This window comes from Schistocerca gregaria, chromosome 7, assembly GCF_023897955.1.
Source record: "Schistocerca gregaria isolate iqSchGreg1 chromosome 7, iqSchGreg1.2, whole genome shotgun sequence".
NCBI lineage: Eukaryota > Metazoa > Arthropoda > Insecta > Orthoptera > Acrididae > Schistocerca > Schistocerca gregaria.
The window spans coordinates 233,300,653-233,322,246 of NC_064926.1; the positions used below are offsets into that span (position 1 = coordinate 233,300,653).

Consider the following 21,594-nt stretch of genomic DNA (forward strand, 5'->3'; position numbering starts at 1 on the left):
ACCATCACAGCGCATATTTAAGGCAAACCTGATTTGCATCCTCGTAGTGACGCTACTAGCGCCATTCTTATGCGACTGCCACGAGATCTGAATAGACATCATCTTTCAGATGTAGAAACACGCCTACCAACTTTCGTTTATGTCGCTGAATTCCTTCTTGGTGTGGCGATTTCTTTTCCATCAGTGTATGAGTGCTTTAAGACTCTGAGTGATGTTCGATCTTCTCAATAGTATCTTAGATAGAAGATTTCAATATGCTTCCAGGATGACTGCCTGCTGTGTTCTTTTATACTATTTCAAGGCCCATTTGCTCAATATCCACTTTACCGCCCGCAACCTGCAACAGCTGTACCGCGGATGCTTCCTGCGTTGGTTCTACATCTTGCCGAGCATACATGAATCATAGTAATGCTTATTTTATGCTGTTTCTTATGGCGTTTCTGCAGAAAACCCTGGGAATCGCCTGATTCATGGTATTAAAGTCGAGATGAAAGTATGTCAATATGAGCTTCTAGTACAACACCACCGATTACCAGTCCGTAGCATTGGCATAACGAACAGTCGCGGTTTTCGCATTTGCTTAATGATCTTATCACCCCATGTGTCCAGTTCTTCACCTGGCGATGATGAGGTCCCATACTTCGAGGAGCGTAGTGGATGATGCGGGAGACCTGCAACGCTGTACTAGGCAAGGTCCTAGCGGAGGTGGTTTGCCATTGTCTTCCTCCAACCGCAATAGTGATGAATGATAATGATGAAGACGACACAACAACACCCAGTATTCTTGAGGTAGGGAAAAACCCTGACCCCGCCAGGAATCGAACCTGGGAACCCGTGCGAGAAAAGCGAGAACGCTACTCCAAGGTCACTGGTGCTTAATACCAAGGTTACTATCGCAACAGCCTATATTGGATCAACATTTTCGATTTGTTACTGAACTATCGGGCATCGTGCCTTCCCGAATGTTCGAAGGCTGATCATTGCATCTCCTGAGGCTCCATCTGTAACGGTGCTAAGCCGGTACTGTCCCCAATAAAGAACGACATGACATCTAATGCGGCTGGGAGAGTCTCCGTTCACTCCAGATCGAAAAGGGAGCCTACTCATCGATCTGAAGCTTAGAATAAACACCGAAAATGCAGCATCCCATCGACACAGCCATCAGGAACTACACCGTCTGCAACGACTCACCCGCATTTTCCTCCGTTTACGCAACATTTGCTTCGCAGGTCCAGCAGCAAGTTATTGAACATCCGTCTTATGCTGTTGTTGTGAGAGAAACAGGCAAACTAAACTTTATTGTAGAGTGTGTTTTTAGTGTGGAATAATGGAAGCTACTGGTGAGCAACGGTAGTAACCAGTAAAAAAGAAATTCATCCACTTTTCTACTCCCCAAGCCAGATGACGAAGTTTGGCGGAGGGTTCCTGTGGTGTCACCGCCAGAAACCATACTTGCTAGGTGGTAGTCTTTAAATCGGCCGCGGTCCGGTAGTGTACGTCGGACTCGCGTGTCGCCACTATCAGTGATTGCAGACCGAGAGCAGCCACACGGCAGGTCTAGAGAGACTTCCTAGCAATTGCCCCAGTTGTACAGCCGACTTTGCTAGCGATGGTTCACTGACTTCCACGCTCTCATTTGCCGAGACGATAGTTAGCATAGCCTTCTGCTACGTTATTTGCTACGACCTAGCAAGGCGCCATGACCAGTTTCTATTGATATTGTAAATCATGTACCATCAAGAGCGACGTTCGTCATTAATGGATTAAAGTTAGGTATTCCACCAGCTACGTCCGTTTTTCTCAATTTTAATTCCCTTGCCATGTTCCAGACCTCACGCCAGCCTGCGTGAGCTAAAACGCGTGCATTTCGGCCTCCTTTAGTACCAAGGTGTTGGGTCTCCTGCCAACCACAGCAGTTCCAATATTATTTCTCCCCCCTCCCCTCTTGTCTTTTCGATGTCATTATGCGAGACGTATGTGCAAAGAAGCAGAATGTTGTCCGACTCTTCGTGGCACGTACGCTCTAGAAATCTGTATAGTAAAGGCTGTAAACTGTAAAGGCTGTTCACAGACTTAGCCAACGATCATGGTATTCTGGACATCAGATAAATTTCTCTATTTCCGCATTACAGCAATGACGCGTTGTTTCCTGCCCAAGCCCCTCTCCCGACATGCTTTATAAAATGGTTCAAATGACACCAAGCACTATGAGAATCAACATTTGAGGCCATCTGTCCCCTAGGCTTAGAACTAGTTAAACCTAACTAATTTAAGGCCATCACACACATCCAGGCCTGAGGCAGGATTCGAACCTGCGACCGTAGCAGCAGCGTGGACTAAAGCGCCAAGAACCGCTCGGACACAGCGGCCGGCTCATGCTTCATACACAATACACTGCTAGTGCTGCTATCTGCCTTGTGTGTGTGGTTATTGCACGTTGACTTTGAACATCGGTGGTGGTCACAATGATGCGACTGGACCGTGTACGCCTAATGCAATTCACTGCGTTACACTGGAAGCCCAATGTCCTACAGAAATGAAAATGATATCATGTATGACAGAAGGAAGCTTAACGTAACCTCTGACGTTCTCAATATTGACAAAAAATTAATGAGATTGGATCAGGAGCACTATAAAACTGCTAGCTGACGACGTTGCTGTGTAGGGAAAGTATCGCCGTTGGATCATATGCAGAAAGATTTTAAATGACATACCACTTGCTGTGGTCAATGGCAATCCCCATTAAAGTGCATAAAAGGAAGACAAAGCCTGTAACACATAAAAAGAACCCAGTAGTATGAGATTATGAGATCAGCGGTGAACGTCTTGGGAATGTCACATGGTATAAGTACGGAGGGGTAATGCTAAGAAGCGATGTGAAATGGGATCATTTCGTAAAATCATTACTACACAGCGCTTAGATTTGTTGACAGGATTCTAGGAAAGTGCAGCGCCTCTGCAATGTAAATCGCATGCAAAACGCGACCCATTTTAACTATCACAGTGTCTGTAGTCTTTATCAAGTAGTGTAGGTATAACAGACACGGAGCGAATTCAGAAGCGCGCTGCTAGGATCGTAACTGGTCGGTATAGTACAACCAAAAGTCTAACAGAAATGCTCGGGGAACGGAAATGGGTGTCTTTCGAAGAAAGACGACGTAGCTCTCCCGAAATTAAGAGTACCTGCATTCGAAGAAGATTGTTCGACTATTTTGCTGCCACTCTGTTAGGCCTCGCGCAGGGATCGTGAAAATAAGACAGAACTGTGTGCATACTGAGGCACAGAGACACTGATATTTCCGTCACATAATGCGCTAATGGAATAGGGCATAAAATCGCTGGTGTTGAATAGAAGCACAATGTTGCATGCATTGTACAGGTATGTAGGAGTAATCTGCCCTTCATCGCTCACTTATCGCCAAAAGGGATGCAGTAAAAACGGTCATGATCTGCTACGAAAGCCATCCTTGCCTTCATCCTAATCTCTGGACTCAGACTACGCTGTGTGCGTGGCTGGATTTTCGTTTGGAACTTCGCTCACATTTCGCTATTTGAGTATAGTTTGGACCCCTGCTTTTTATAAAACCATCTTGATTGGAATCTCAACTTTTCTATATTTCGACAGCTGCCTCCATGTTTCGCCCTCAGTGAACGCTGGTTGTGTGAGGGCTGATAGCGGTGGACTAATTCGACACTGCTTTCTCTGTGTTCGTAGTGCAGATTTCAGTTGTTGTTCATGTTGTGTGTATATAACCTCATTTCCGTAAGAACCATCAAATCTTAATAGGTTTGTGAAACTTCTCTGTGCTGAATCCTGAGGAATTAATAAGAAATTTATACGACTAATATTTTAAGATTAGAAAGTCGTCTGAAAGGCAAAAGGTCCTCACCCCACAAACCACCTGGTTAGCGTTTGTTTAGTTCTTCTACCAATGTCTGAAACCTTACAAGAAAATCCATGGCCTGTTGACAATAATCATGGGGAAGCAAATTAAAAGAAATCAGTAATTACTAATGCAGTAGTGCTGGTTTATCACTGTGTAAAAACTGTTCCCGCGATCAGAATTAAAACTTTTTACTCTGGCGCTCCTATTTATTTTCACCGTTCGAGTGCTGACGAAAGAGCTGAAAGCGAACGCAAAGGGAAAGAGGTAGAAAACAGGCAGCACTGGAGCAGTCAGCACAGCACGTCCTTAATAAAACCGCGTCAGAAGTTGGCAGGCCCGGGCGAGACCTCGTTACTAGGACAACAAAACCGGCAGCGGCGCCAGCAGTTAATTGCCAGGCATCAGGAGCGGCTTGGTTTCTGTTTTATGAGCCCGACCGGAAACCGACGGCCCGTGAAAAGTTACTGCCGTGGCTCTGAACCTCTGCCCAGGCAGCCTGTGAATCTTAGAAGCAGGCCTTCCGACTTATCAGAGGAAGACAAACTCATTCTCATCTCAAGAAATTCAATATTGCGGAATAAAAAATAGCCTTGGTACTTGTCCACCTCTCCCTGTCTATTTCTTTTTTGCCTTTATCTTCAGTTACTGGCAGTTATAGCATTCCCCACTGACACTGTTGGGTTTGTTGCTGTCTTCTTGATCCCACTCCCTCTCTTTCCCTTTACTATCCCTTCAATTACTTGCTAGAATAAACTCCGGCGTCTCAAGATGTTTCCTAGACGATTTTCCTTCCTTTTTCAGATGACCTCTAAAAGTTTTCTGATCTCCCAAAGTCTTATCATCACCATTATGCTTCTCGCCTCTCTTTCAAACTCACACCGTCTAGTTATCCCGATATCCACATTTATAGTGTTTACAGTTTTCTTTCTTTATATTTTCTCAGCGTTCGTGTCTCTGCAACATACAATACAGTTCTCGATTTGTAGTGTTTCGTCAATCTTTTCCATTGTGTTTTATTCGGTAGCTCACATACCAATTTTCTCTAGATCCTCTGTTGTAATAGTTACTGAGTACTTGAATTTTGAAATCTGCTCTAATTCTTGTTCTTTTATCGTGATTGTGACAATCTCTCCTTTTCCCTAGTATTTTCATTGCGAGCAATACGCGTTTGTTATTTTCATCTTCTACCTTTTCATTAAGCTCCTTACTGGATTCGGTCAACACGCCCTCGGCCTACACACATACCTCACTTTCCACCTATTTACTCTCCTGTGATCTCGTCCAGGCGCCTAGGTAGATATTAAACAGCATAGATGCAAACCTAGAAGCTTGCCTGATCCTTACTATTTCTATTCCCTCATTTAATTTTCTATCAGTTCTGTCTCTGGCTTGCTTAAGATATAACTTCTTTACTTTCTTTCTCCCCAATCGAATCGACGTTTTCTTAGGATAAGAATGAGTCTATCCCCCGTCTATACAAAGTTTTTCGTCTTCAGCGCCGCATCTGATGAACAATCGTTCGAGATGAGGGCTTCAAATTATGGCCAATGTTCAAACCAGAGACTCAGCTAGTATACGGTGCAGTGAGCTGCACATGTTGGAAAACAATTTCTGGAGAACGATGCCCCAAAAATGGCAAACGGAATGCCAGATATGACACTGCCAATGCCAGTAAAGTAGTTTAAGTGAACGTGAGAAATAATTTTAATTAAATTCATTCAACCATTTTGTTGCACAACCAACCAGATTTCAACACGAACTTGTTTCATTCCATTCAGTAGGAAGACCATCATTCGCTCAGAACGTAGAAAGTTGCCAATGAGAAGGGGAGGAGGGGCGGCCCGAGGAAGTAATGACAAAACAGTTTAAAGATATACGCATCTCACAGTCTCTAAATTTATTACACCTTAGTCTCTATGCAATAATTTCATATTAGACACCGTTGTAAGTGATTATACTAAGGAGAACATATCATATAATATCATATTATAAAAACCATCTCAGTAGAAATTTTCAGGCGATCTTCTTCTATCGCAATGCAGTTCCAACACTGTCCCGTACACCTGCGAGCTAGACAAAGAGCTCGCCAGTGTAGAAGTTTTTATGCTTCTTAGTAAAGCAAGAGCAGATACAAGTGGAACGTACCCTTACAGCCAACCTTGTATCAAGTTTCTTGTTCATAGAAAGCTTGAGTCCCAAATAGGTACCCGCCCATACAATTATACCAAGTGGTGACTTCAATGTTACCACGATTTGTTGGACAAAATACATTTTCAAAGCCGGTGGTAGGTATAGAACATCGGCAGAAATTGTACTAAATGTTTTCTCCGAAAATTATTTCGGGTTATTAGTTCAGAAACCCACTCGAAATGAAAATGCTTCCAAAAACATACTTTACCTCTTAGCAACAAATAATCCTGAATATATTAGAAGCATCAAGTCGTATACAGGTATTAGTGACCAAAGATCGTTGTAACGAGACTGACTACTGCAAAATGCACATCCAAATCCACCAAAAATAAACTCAAAATATTTCTACTTAAAAAAGTAGATAAAAATTCGTTTGACGCCTACCCTAAAGACAGCCTATAAAAGATGGCGATAATCTCCCGTGGTACACGGAACAGGTCAGAACAGCGTGCAGTAACAACGAAAATGCAAGCCAAATTTACAAGTACATGTACTCCAGGACTGGTGATCTTTTACTGAAAGAAATCCGCTAAATTTCGATTACATGATAAATCACACAAATCTGGAAGGTGTAAATTCAACTAAATACGTAGGGATTACAATTACGAATAATTTCAATTGGAACGATCACATAGATAATGTTGTGGGTAAAGCAAACTGAAGACTGTGATTTATTGGTAGAACACTTAGAAAATGCAACAGGTCACGTAAAGAACTGCGTACACCACACTTATCTACCCTATTCTGGAATACTGCTGTGGGGTGTGGGATCCGCATCAGGTGGGACAGACGGAGGACACCGAAAAAGTTCAAATAAGGTTAGCTCGTTATGTATTATCGTGAACTAGGAGAGAGAGTGCAGCTCACATGCTACATGGATTAGGGTGGCAGTCATTAAAACAAAGGCGTTTTTCGTTGCAGCAAAATCTTATTGTGAAATTTCGATCTCCAACTTTCTCCCCCGAAAGCGAAACTATTCCGTTGGCTTCCACTTACATAGCGAGAAATGATCATCTTGATAAAATAAATCGCAGAAAGGTTTAAGTGTTCGTTTTTCCCGCGCGCTGTTAGAGAGTGGAATCGTGAAGAAATACCTTGAAAGTGGTTCGGTGAACCCTCAGCTAAGCACTTAATTGTGAATTGCAGAGTAATCATGTAGATGTAGAAGTTCGAAACTTAGCGCGGACGTCAGCGCCAGATACTTTTAGCAACATCCACAATGAAACTCTGGTGACAGAAAATCAAAAGAGATTCTGATTGTATGTAAATTACATCAGCGGCAAGACGCAACCAGTACTCTCTCTCTACGATTACGGTGGTAAAATGAAATGAAATGATCGAATGGCATTTTTGGCGGGGATATCCCGTCCGAGGTATTCGGCAGCCTGCTGCAACTCTTTCGATGTGAGACCGTTTCGGTAGCTTGCGAGTCAGTTATGATGAAATGAATAGCAATGGTAATATAACCAATGGCAGCGCCACTAAATCGTAGTTGTTAAACACAGTTTTCCGAAATTCCTTTAACAAAGAAGACAAAGTAAATATTCCAGAATTCGAATCGAGAACAATTACCAACATGAGTAACTTAGTAGCAGATATTCTTAAAGCACTTAAAGACAAGCCTTCTTGTCAACACAGCATACCAATAAGGTTCCCTTCAGAGTATGCTGATATAATAACCTCGTGCTTAACAATCACATACAACGGCTCGTCTGACGAGTGATCTATATCAAAAGGCTGGAAAGATGCACAGATCGCACAAATACTCAAGAAAAGTAATACGTGTAATGGCTCTGAGCACTATGGGACTTAACAGCTATGGTCATAAGTCCCCTAGAACTTAGAACTACTTAAACCTAACTAACCTAAGGACATCACACAACACCCAGTCATTACGAGGCAGAGAAAGTCCCTGACCTCGCCGGGAATCGAACCCGGGAACCCGGGCGGGGGAATCAAGAACGCTACCGCACGACCACGAGCTGCGGACAAATACGTGAAATCCGCTGAATTACAGATCCATATACCAGCGTCGATTTGCAGTATGATCTTGGAACATATAGTGTGTTCGAACATTATGAATTACCTCGGAGGTAACGGTGTATTGACACACAGTCAGCAAGGACAGAAAATACTGCTCTTGTGGAACACAACAAGGTCTTTATTCTCACGAAGTACTGAATGCTATCGATAGGGGGTCTCAAACTGCCACCGTTCCTTACTAGAGACTTCTAATCAAATCGCTTGCCTATGGAGTATCACTTCAGCTGTGCGACTTTATCTGTGATTTCTCCTCAGAAAGGTCATAGTACGTAGTAATAGACGGAAAATAATCTAGTAAAACAGAAGTGATGTCTGTCGTTCTCCAAGGAAGTGTTACAGGCTCCCTGTTGTTCATTATCTGCATAAACGATTTAAAAGACAATCTGATCTTCCCCCGTAGAATGTTTTCAGTTGGTAATGTTATTTACAGTATACTTATGTAATCAGGTGATCAAAACCAAACTCAAAATGACTTATATTCAATATCTGAACGGTGCGAAAAATGGCAGCTGTCCCAGTGTAAGGAAAAGTCATCCACATGAGTACAACAAGCAATCCGTTAAATTGCCATTACACAACAAATCACACAAATTTAAAGGTTGTCAATTCGAATAAATACCTAGGAACTACAATTACGAACAACTTAATTTGGACGTCTACATAAATAATGTTCTGGGAAAGGCAAACCAACGTTTTGTTGGTAGAACACACAGAAGATGCAACAGATCTGCTAAAGAGACGACCTACATTACGCTTGTCCGTAAACTGCTAGAGTATTGCTCTACTGTATGAAATCCTTACCAGATAGGATTGACGATGGACGTCGAAAAATTTCAAAGAACGGCAGCTCATTTTGACTTGTAGCGAAAAAGGTGAGAGGGTGTGACGGCTGTCATAAGCGAGTAGGGATCGCAATCATTAAAACAAAGGCGAGATCTTTTCACAAAATTTCAGTGACCAACTTTCACCTCTGAATGTGAAAATATTTTACTGTCACCAGCTTACGCACGGAAGAATTGTCATCATAATAAAATAAGTGAAAACAGAGCAAGTACAAAGAGATTTAAGTGTTCAGTTTCCCCCAAGCGCTGTTAGACTGAAGAACGGTAGAAAAATGGTCTGAAAATGTTCAAAGAACCCTCTGCCAAGCATTTAAATGTGAACTGAAGATTAGTCATTTAGATTTTAATCGATATATGCTTAAAAAATACTGATGAGAGTACTATGTTGAAGAATAGGAAAGAAAATTGAAGTAGGTTAGGAGACGACCATTTTGGTTTTAGGCCTAGCACTGTGGTTACTAATATAAAAAATTTCAGAGGCTGTTCAGGAATATTTTCTGAGTATTGTCGTATAAGGGACCCGTGGTCACTGGTGACTCGTTACATAGTAGTAATGTAATAATGATTTACTCTGGTTGTTATTCCATTCATTGTAGCCACACACGCAATGCATATCAGTCAACTCTTCATAAGCCAACCCATTCACACCGCAGTGTATCATTATTACCGGAGGAACAATCCCGAGACAGAACGGAGACATACTGAATGCAAGCTTTAGAGCACAGGGTTAAGAGGACATTACTCTTGTCAACACCAAGTACCGTAGGTGAATCGAACGATTTAGTTCCCAAACAGGACACAGGGCTCCAACTGTCGACCTTTTCACTACTGAGCAGGTATTTTCAGTGCGACACAGGTGCAAAAATAAATGCAAGAAAGAAAAGAACGAAATGCAATTATTCTGTTACCAGCCACCGGAGATCACGAGTCCCTTACACCGAACTATTCAGAAAATATCGCTTAAAAATCTCCGAAATGTTGAGGGGAAGTTCTGGTTTCCCCTGAATATTGCACACGCAATAGGACAATACTAATGAGAGCACACAAAATATATAATATGTAGCTAACTTTCCTTTGCGGACTTTGACGACAGGTTTCTTACAACAAAACAAGAAAAAAGTCTCTAAAATGCATACTATAAGAGCGATGACCACTTGTTTAGTTGAAGAGATGTGGCTTAAGTAGCAGAGTTGAATAAGTGCTCTCAGCTCTTCAAGGATGCATTTTAGAGTCCATGTTCACCGAATAATTTTTTCTTCTTTTGATCCATACTACCTGCTTCCAGAATATGGAAAGCAAAGAGCTGGCACTGGAAGAGATGTGGTTGACAGTATCGAAGTTGAACAAGTGCTCATAGCCCTTGAGCTACGCAATTCATAGACTATTTTATTGGACTTTTTTCTTGTTTTGGTGTAACCCTGCACAGGGAATTTAGTTGCAACATACAAACAGCGTGCAACGGGTATAAGTGCAGATAGTTTTATATGTGGTACCTTAATATGTACACACGTAAGTGTGTTGCTTGTTTTTTCTCCGCGTTGAGCAGTCTTACCACATACACCTCGCAAACATTGCAACCTGACGTTTTCTGCAGGGTGGTAGCTGCACCATTAAGTGGATTGGCCTTTCGTTATAGACTAACCGTTTTGCGTCCATACTTCAACACCTGGCCTGCTGCCTAGGGAAAAATAAACATTAATGGCTTGCTCTTGCCCCGTGTACTTGGATGTACTAACCATCCTAAAAACATACTACTTCTAATAGCTATAATTACACTGTTCTACAAAAAAAACCTTTTCTCTATTTCTGATAAAAAAATATTGTGATCCTAGTTGTATTTTGAGTGCTGAATTGAAAACTGTTTTTGTTTTTTTTCTGTCAGGGATAGTTCTTGAGTAATCGCAATTTTATTTCTCTTTTCAGTTTCTGATATAGTGCAGCAAACGTGAGGTGAAAATCGACAAACAAATGCACATCTTTATGATGTTATAAGTTCATCACATTAGTGGAGGGTGGGATCTAACATATAACACAGTAACCTTTGTGGGTACACTTTGAAGCATTTATTTGACATGAGAAATTACAGAAAATTCACATACAATGAGCCACTGCCTTGTAATGCACATCACTTTTTTCTCTTGTATTGTGAATCTTTCTTCTCTCGAATGATATTCCAGCAATAATCTGCTAACATAGAATGTACCTACTTCCCTCCATAGCGCCTTTCTATGGTAGAAATGCCTTTATGGAATCTTTCCCCATGTTCATCCGATACGTCACTACAACTCTCTTTGAAGTAGTCCAGATGAGAGTCCATCATATGTACCTTCAAAGACATATTGCACCCCAAATCCTGATATGCTTTGATCATATCCTTCACCATTGCTTTGTAGTTAGTAGCTCTTCTTCTTCCGAGGAAGTTTTCCGACACCATCTTGAAACAGTCCCATGCGGTTTTTTCTTTATCAGTTAAGCATGCTTCAAAATTTGCATCTTTCTGCAGCTCCCTGATTTGTAGGCCCACAAATACACCTTCCTTTATTTTTGCAGCTGAAAGACGGGGGAATTTGGTAGATAGATATGCAAACCCACAGCCTGTTGAATCCATGGCCTTCACGAATTGTTTCATCAGGCCAAGTTTGATATGAAGCGGTGGAAGTAGTATATATTCAGGAGCTACCAGACTTTCACGTTGTACATTCTTTTCGCCAACTTTCCCTCTTCGCCTAGGCCATTTCTTTTTCACGTAGTGAGAATTTCGGTCTTGACTATCCCACTCGCAAAGAAAACAGGCATACTTTGTGTAGCCTTGTTGCATTCCCAGTACCATAGCAATTACCTTGAAATCTGCACATATTTTCCATTTGTGTTCATTGTATTTTAATGAATTTAGCATCCTTTGTACGAATTCGTAATTCTCTTTTGTCAAACTAGCGCAAGCTACTGGAACAGAGGGTATTTTATTTCCGTTATGGAGCAAAACATCCTTCAGACTTGTTTTCGATGCATCTATGAAAAGTCTCGACTCCTGTGAAATATAAGTGAAGTTCAGCACTTTCATCAGGCCAGCAACGTCATTGCAAAATGTCTGTGCTTTGTCAGTTGAAAAATAAGAAATAAAGGCATGTTCTCTGTGCCTGGACACACTGATTTTAGTACTTTGGTGCAGTAGATTATACTCTTGTAATCTTGAACCAAGCAGCTGCGCCTTTTGTTTACTTAGTCCTAGATCACGTACTAAATCATTTAAATCTGCCTGTGTTAAAAAATGTGACGATGACTCACTTGTGCAGTGATATAAAGAATTATCATCTGTGATTTCTTCAGTACCACTTATTTCACTGTCACTCGGAATTAGACCTCGAGCTCGTCAAGGTACTGGAAGGTTGTCGGAATGCTGCAGTGGCATTCTCGCTGAAGGCAGATCTGAGTAAACACTGTGCCTCTTTTACTTTTTGTTTTTAAAACCCTGAATTTTTGTTAGACAGAAATAACAATCAGTAACATGGTCCTTAGGCTCCCTCCACACCATGGGAACAGCAAACAACGCCATATTCTCTTTACCTTTTCACCACTGAATTAGTTTGCAGTAACATCTAGCACAACAGAATGTGGTGCCCACTCTTCATCTTGGTCTACTACCTCTACTCCAAAGTAATGTTTGTATGCTTTCTTTATGATTGAACAGATTTCCTTTCTATTTGTGGCAAAAGTGAACTTCCCACAGATGCAGCAGAAGTTGTCCAGTTTATATCGACATCCATAACGATGTGCCATTTCTGCAAATTTAAGAATACCACTTTGGTAATACACCTGTATTAAATTAATAGTAGGGAACTAGAGGAATGCTGATGTGTAGAAACAAGCAGTCGTTTTACCTTCAGCACCAGGCTCAATCAGTTTACACACAGGGACTAAAAAATTCAACGGTGTTCGGAAATATTAGAGACAGTTACTAGTCAGCCAAAACACCCACTCACTAAGACTGGCACAAATTGCAGCAAACACCTCTGTTGTAAACTCGATGCACCTGCCCCTAGGAGACGTGAAGCTTTACTGCAGAGGCAGCGAATGGCTGTTGCCGTTCCGAGTTAATGAGATGTTTCAGGTGGTCTTAATGACATAGGTGTGGCGGGGGATAACCTAATGATGTCTGATTCTTCCCACCTGCTGTTGCACAAGAAATTATCACGTTCTATCACTACCGGATGTGGCAACATACCCGTATTGCTCTGTAATGTCTCTGTGTATGCCATGAATTGTGAATATTCATATATATACATATTACATAAAAAGTATCCCTGACAACGATATTTTGTTTACATATTTGAATTTCCCACGGTAAAATGGTCTAGAAGCACATACTTTAATATCAGAAACAGAACCCATGTCGAACAGTGTTATTAGTCTGCAAATTACGTAAATACTGATATGATGTGTTCAGCACACCATCCTCAGTCTTCAATATAAATAACTGTACTTATACCCGTTACACGCACTATCTATATACGCTGCTGGCCATTAAAATTGCTACACCACGAAGATGACGTGCTACAGACGCGAAATTTAACCGACAAGAAGAGGATGCTGTGATATGCAAATGATTAGATTTTCAGAGCATTCACACAAGGTTGGCGCCGGTGGCGCCAGCTACAACGTGCTGACATGAGGAAAGGTTCCAACCGGTTTCTCATACACAAACAGCAGTTGACCGGTGTTGCCTGGTGAAACGTTGTTGTGAGGCCTCGTGTAAGGAGGAGAAATGCGTACCATCATGTTTCCGACTTTGATAAAGGTCGGATTGTAGCCTATCGAAAGTTTGGTTTATCGTATCGTGACATTACTACTCGCGTTGGTCGAGATCCGATGACTGTTAGCAGAATATGGAATCGATGGGTTCAGGAGGGTAATACGGACCGCCCTGCTGGATCCCAATGGCCTCGTATCACTAGCAGTCGAGATGGCATCTTATCCACATGGCTGTAACGGATCGAGCAGCGACGTCTCGATCCCTGAGTCAACAGATGGGGACGTTTGCAAGACAACAACCATCTGCATGAACAGTTCGATGACGTATGCAGCAGCATGGACTATCACCTCGGAGGCCATGGCTGCAGTTACCTTTGACGCTGCATCACAGACAGGAGCGCCTGCGATGGTGTACTCAACGACAAACCTGGATGCACGAATGGCAAACGCCATTTTTTCGGATGAATCCAGGTTCTGTTTAGAGCAACATGATGGTCGCATCCCTGTTTGGCGACATCGCGGTGACCGCACATTGGAAGCGTATTCATCATCGCCATACTAGCATATCACCCGGCGTGATGGTATGGGGTGCCATTGGTTACACGTCTCGGTCACCTCTTGTTCGCATTGACGGCACTTTGAACAGTGGGCGTTACATTTCAGATGTGTTACGACCCGTTTCTCTACCCTTCATTCGATATCTGCGAAACCCTACATTTCAGCAGGATAATGCACAACCGCGTGTTGCAGGTCGTGCACGGGCCTTTCTGGCTACAGAAAATGTTCGACTGCTGCCCTGGCCAGCACATTCTCCAGATCTCTCACCAATTGAAAACGTCTGGTCAATGGTGGCCTAGGAACTGGCTCGTCACAGTACCCCAGTCACTACTCTTAATGAACTGTGGTATCGTGTTGAAGCTGAATGGGCAGCTGTACCTGTACACACCATCCAAGCTCTGTTTGACTCAATGCCCATGCGTATCAAGGCCGTTATTACGGCCAGAGTGGTTGCGTTGGGTACTGATTTCTCAGGATCTGTGCACCCAAATTGCGTGAAAATGTAATCACATGTCAGTTCTAGCATAATATATTTGTCCAATGAATACCCGTTTATCATCTGCATTTCTTCTTGGTGTAGCAATTTTAATGGCCAGTAGTGTAGTTTCAGGTATTATAGACACCACAGCTAACTGTTACACCTTACATATAGTATAGGGGTATTACGGCATTATGGTAAACGAAAGATATGAAGAACAGTTGGGAAGAACGGTGATGCACCGCAGGGTGAAAAATATACACAGAATCATCATAGCTCGGTCGGAAGCTGTGATCAGTTGTGTGTTTATAAGATACCAGCACAATATAGAGCTATGAGCGTACTGTAATTAACCAATTGAGGGTCACAACGGACAGTTTGCAGTTGCTTTCATATTCATGAAGACTGGTACCCAAGTAACAGAGGTTGTCCAATTTTTTATTTCTGGTATGGTTTATTCTATAGGGCCTGAAGCCACAGCTGAATCGCTAGTTCCGCTTCTCACGTTTGCCTCTTATTTTCCTGAGTTGTTAAGTCCTAACACATTAGAAAATTCGATATCGACGAGGTGTTAAATCTGATCTTCCATCTTCCTTGCAAAAATCGTCGAAACAACATTGCAAATGTGTTCAAGTTCATCTCACTGCACTTGTGTGTGGTATTTCCTAAAATCTCACATTACACTATTATAAACGAAGAGAACAGAAAGACAAATCAGCAATACGTACTACAGTATAAAAATATATGTCTCGCTTCGCAACACCCAGCAGGACAGAACACATACTAGTATGTTCAGATCACACTCTGTCTCATAACACCAACTTCATGGTTACATTTCCGATTTCATTACTAGAGAAAAAGTATCAGTTTACGTTGATTGAGTGGCCACTGAGCTCACTTACTCAATATATCAATTCGCCATTGTTTTTTACGTTTCGTCCGCTCCGTAGCTGAGTGCTCAACGCGGATGACTATCCTCCCGAGGGCCTGCGTTCGATTAGCGATACTGCTGGGAATTTTTTCTTTGGTGGAAGGATTGTAACCGGGTGCACTTTGCCTCGTGGTGCCAGTTACGGACTTACATGACAGATTAGTAGCTGCTCCTGGTCACGAAAACTGACAACGGCCGGGAGAACGGTATGCTGACCGCCCTCGCACCACATCCAATGCCATCATTATTAGAGGATGACCCAGTAGTGGGTCGGTACCCCAGCGCCTGTGGACGGTTACTGGTTTACTTTTATGCATTTCAGATATTCCATCAGCGACATAAATAATCCCTTGCAGAATATCGGAGGATGTACTTGCTTTGAACTGAAGGCCTCTTAGAACACATAGCTCATTCCGTCAGTATCAACTGAAAGACAGACAGAACGGCCTTTAACGTCCGGTGTGCCTCAGTAATGCCTTACACGACACTTGCCATTCACAGTACATACAAATGGCCCGGAAAATAATGGCAGCATCTCTTTGACGCTATTCGCGAACCATGTATATGTACACAGGAAGGTCGAATCACTTTGAAGTGCAGCGAGCCCCGCTCAGCAGCAGGCCTGCTCGTGTCTCCCAATATGGGCAGACAGTTCACAGTCCTATCAGCAAGTTTAATTCATTGTCAATAAGTAGGCGAATCAGTCACTCATCCGCTGTACTCTAAGGTGCAACAACCACAGTAGTTGTAGGGAATACACGCTGGTAAAAATAATCCAAAGAATATGTAATATATCCAGGAAGACCCTCTGAAAATCGTGTCTTACTGTTCATCAACTGGATCTTTACCAACCACGATCAGTGAAATAGGCCGGTTAATCCATGCAAGTCATCGCAGATTTTTTCAGTGAATGCGTGAACGTCGCAGGAAAGACCTCCACTGGTAGCTGCTACAGGGTAGAAATTGGGTATCGTGTAAGAGATTCGTCTTATAAATACAAACCGAGTCAAGGACCTTTTTGATTTCTCCCAAGAACTTTGAGCGCGGTTACCATGACAAGAAAATTTGAATAATTTGTGCTTACTAGGAAACGCAGTGTTAGCCAGTCTTTCCACAACCCAGTAGTGCGCGGAATGGACATGGGGTTAAATGACACTTTTGCAGTATGCACTCGTCCCCTCCGCCGTTCACTGCTTTGCCATACCTGTATTTTACAGGTATGGTTGAAGTAATTATCATCTAAAAACGTCGCACAAATGCATAACAATTATTTTAATTCATTACATCAAACACATTGTCTATAACATACACTCAAAATGGTTCCTATGAACATAATTCATTCACAAAGTATACGGAGTGCGTTGATACTGGACATTAATCTCCGTTGATATGTAACTCTATAGTTCCGCCAGTGTGTATAGCGTGTTTTTATATGCCCTTCCCTTAACATAGTCCCACGGGAAGAAATAACGAGACTTTAAATAGAGAGAACTTGGGGACCCTAATCCTTTAGAACTGATCCGATTAATAAGATTTCGCTTAAGAAAGTATCGTTTCACCAGATGTGCGACAAGTGGTACCGTCGTTCTGCAAGCAACAAAAAGGTTATTTACCTCAAGTAGTGAAATAAACTATACACACGATACTATTCAGTCACGTTTCAAAGAAAATAGGTGCCCCACTATTGAACGACGTGATACGACACACCACACTCCAATTTTTTAACAGTGCACGTGAATTTTCGGTTGACCGAATTCTGGCTATTCATCTATCCAATAAGGTGAAACCACACCTCATCAAAGAACACGGTACAGTTCCGTGATTCCATGGATGTCAACAAATGACCGGAACCATGTATATTACGCTGTACGCTTTTCTTTATCCTGCACCTCCAGTCCGCTATAAATACTTTATGCACAAGAATTTAATTTCTGCGTTACTTTCTGAGCACTACCATACGATGTCTGACACTGGACAGCTGGTTACCTCAAACGTTATGAAGGCGAACACCGCATCACTTTCTTCACCTCGGCCTGTTGAGCGTCCACGAAAATGCCCAATCTCCATCTGCTTGTAAGCAACTGAACCGCATTCCCGGAAACAGCCGATTAATCTCGTTATTGCTGAATTGTTCGGCTTTGTGACATCTGGATTTCCCACAAAAAAGCGCCTGTAGCACATGCATATGAAACTCTTGGGGAAAACGTTATATTAGGGACATTCCGTCATTAAATGGGCAAACTGATATAGGAATGAAACAGTTAGTTGGAGGAGTTTTGTACTTTCATCACATTACTTCGGTGTCACAGGGATGAGCTAAGAACAGCAGCCGGCCGCGGTGGTCTCGCGGTTCTAGACTCGCAGTCCGGAAACGTGCGACTGCTACGGTCGCAGGTTCGAATCCTGCCTCGGGCATGGATGTGTTTGATGTCCTTAGGTTAGTTAGGTTTAAGTAGTTCTAAGTTCTAGGGGACTGATGACCACAGCAGTTGAGTCCCATAGTGCTCAGAGCCATTTGAACCATTTTTTTAAGAACAGCAGACGGATAAAAATTGTTTTGTTTATAGTCTTAGCATGGCATTTAACGATGGCGCGCCCACTTAAGTTTCCACATTAGTTGAATAACGTTCGGTGATCCTCTAACGATTTTTTCAATATGGTGAACAGCAGAGATATTCATAAATGGGTAAAAAAGTTCAAAAACGGGTTGAAACCAGTGACTGATGAGCAACGTCCTGGCCGGCTAGTTGGAGTGTCAACTCCATTTGCTTGAAACCCGCACTGAAGACATTATTCGCGAATACCGACTTTTTACTGTTACACGTACAGCGAAAGCAGCTGCACTAAGCGTTGCCTACAGTTCGTGACGTTATCAGTAATAAGATGAAGTACCGCAAAATGAGTGCAAGAAGTATCTGGGAAGAGTTAACGCAACGACACAAAACACAAGGAAACAAGACTCAACTGTGTAGACCCTTGAAAGAACGCTAGGAAAAGGGAGACGTGTGTTTGATAAACAAGATTTTTTTTTGGTTCACTAAAATTCAGCAACAACGATAAGGTGAAACAATCTGTGATTAAGTGGCTCAAACAACAAGACAGACGTCGTGGCATCTGGTATAAGCAAAATTGTTCATCTTTTAGACAAGTGAGTTAGTATTGGTGAGGATTACGTTGGTAAGTAGTAGAAGCCTCATTTTGTAAAATTACAGCTTTTTTGTAGCTATCTGTCTCTTTAACTAATAAATGTGCCTTGTATTCAGTCAACCTGTCAGTGAACTACGATCTACTACAGAAGTCTTCAGACGTGTATCTGTTGCATTGGCGTCTTCATTTGCTTTACGTGCTATCACGCTGATGGGAAAATGCAATGTAGCTCCTATTTAGAGAGACGTTTATTTTCAAGCACGCGACTTTCCGATCGTACTGTAGAAGTTCTACACAATGGCATCAGAGGAGTAATGTTCTTGCACCTGGAATCTAATCTCTACACATTCCAGAGTTGTCCAATTTCGCGAGAACTGTGCAAATGAGTGGCTGTCTACATGTAGGGAGTGGTCAGTTCTTACCGGCGAACAGCACCAGTAGCAGCGCCCACAGAACCCGCATGGCGGCGTAGTCGTCGTCGGGCACTCTTGCATGCGACTGAGATGGCGACCTAGGCGTCAAGCTTCTGATTGACGGCGCGGGCGATAAGCGGCGCGTGCTGATAACCCGTCTCCCTATCGGGAAATCAGCCGTGACATGTTGACGCACGCTTTCTTTGTCAGAGGCACCTTACCCATTCCGTACGCCAGAGCGCTACCGCCCACGTAGAACACACACGGGTACTCGCATGTCGCTTTTAGCAGTTTTTCACAGTTCTGAAGCCAAATAACGGGTGATATCTTTTGTTCATCGCTGCTGCCATTTACGACTGGCTGTTAAAAATAAACAAATGATTGTAGCTTCACTGCGCTTGTGTGGTAAGAAAAACACATCCTGAAGATCGCGTTGCGTCAGTCAACCCTTTGTTACGTTTCTCGGTGTGTAAGCACCAAACGACTGAAACGGAATGCGTTACTACACTACTGGCCATTAAAATTGCTACACCACGAAGATGACGTGCTACAGACGCGAAATTTAACCGACAGGAAGAAGATGCGGTGCTATGGACATGATAAGCTTTTCAGACCTCTCACACTAGGTTGGCCGCGGTGGCGACAAATACAACGTGCTGACATGAGGAAAGTTTCCAACCAATTTCTCATACACAAACAGCAGTTGACCGGCGTTGCCTGGTGAAACGTTGTTGTGATGCTTTGTGTAAGGAGGAGAAATGCATACCATCACGATTCCGATTTTGATAAAGGTCGGATTGTAGCCTATCGCTATTCCGGTTTATCGTATCGCGACATTGCCGCTCGCGTGGGTGGAGATCCAATGACTGTTTGCAGAATATGGAATCGGAGGGTAATATGGAAGGCCGTGCTGGATACCAACGGCCTCGTATCACTAGCAGTCGAGATGACAGGCATCTTATCCGCATGGCTCTAACGGATTGTGCAGCCACGTCTCGATCTCTGAATCAACAGATGGGGACGTTTGCAAGACAACAACCATCTGCAAGAACAGTTCGACCACGTTTGCAGCAGCATGGACTATCAGCTCGGAGACCATGGCTGCGGTTACCCTTGACGCTGCATCACAGACAGGAGCGATGGTGTACTCAACGACGAACTTGGGTGCACTAGTGGCAAAACGCCATTTTTTCGGATGAATCCAGGTTCTGTTTACAGCATCAAGATGGTCGCATCCGTGTTTGGCGATATCGCGGTGAACGCACATTGAAAGCGTGTATTCGTCATCGCCATACTGGCCTATCACCCGGAGTGACGGTATGGGATGCCTTGGTCACCTCTTGGTCGCATTGACGGCACTTTGAACAGTGGACGTTACATTTCAGGTGTGTTACGACCCGTGGCTCTACCCTTCATTCGATCCCTGCGAAACCCTACATTTCAGCAGGATAATGCACGACCCCATGTTGCAGGTCCAGTACGGGCGTTTCTCGATACAGAAAATGTTCGACTGCTGCCCTGGCCACCACATTCTCCAGATCTCTCACCAATTGAAAACGTCTGGTCAATGGTGGCCAAGCAACTGACTCGTCACAATACGCCAGTCACCACTCTTGATGAACTGTGGAATCGTGTTGAAGCTGCATGGGCAGCTGTACCTGTACACGCCATCCAAGCTCTGTTTGACTCAATGCCCAGGCGTATCAAGGCCGTTATTACGAGCAGAGTGGTTGCGTTGGGTACTGATTTCTCAGGATCTATGAACCAAAATTGCGTGAAAATGTAATCATATATCAGTTCTAGTACAATATATTTGTTCAATGAATACCCGTTTACCATCTCCATTTCTTCTTGGTGTAGCAATTTTAGTGGCCAGTAGTGTATGTCTCCCAACAGTTCCGAGACACTTCCTGTCATTCGCGCCCTGCAACTAGTAAAAGGAAGTGCCGTCGAAGTTCATCGTCGATTGTGTCGTTTATAGGGGGATGGGGTTATAAGTGATGGTGTTGTGGAGGATTGGTAGCGAAAAGTGAAGGCTGGCCGCAAAGAAATGCACGATGAATGTGGTTGAGGAAGACATTCACACGTGTCTGATGAACTTGCGCAACTGGTTGGCCAAATTATTGTGCTTGTGAGATGTCGGTCCATAATTTTCGAATTTCTGGAGATTCCAAGGACAACCTTCTTTAACATATTTACAGAGAGTTTAGATTAACGTACGTTTTTATGCTCGGTTTGTGCCAAAATGTCTAGCCGATGGTCCCAAAACTGAAAGCAAGGCTTCAACCTTGACATTACATCGGCGCGACTTTGAAGAGGGGAATGAATTTCTGAACAAAATCATTACGGGGAACGA

At 43.0% G+C, this 21,594-nt stretch overlaps 1 protein-coding gene across 1 annotated transcript in view; it reads right to left on the reverse strand.

Moving 5' to 3' along the window:
- Nucleotides 1-19,328, reverse strand: part of LOC126281909 (uncharacterized) — a 140,460-nt gene extending 121,132 nt beyond the window's left edge. Inside the window, exon 1 of the mRNA XM_049981234.1 lies at nt 19,248-19,328. Within this exon, the coding sequence (XP_049837191.1) occupies nt 19,248-19,287 (40 nt within the window). The 5' untranslated portion in view covers nt 19,288-19,328. The remainder of the gene's footprint in view (nt 1-19,247) is intronic.
- Between the last annotated feature and the right edge of the window lie 2,266 nt (nt 19,329-21,594).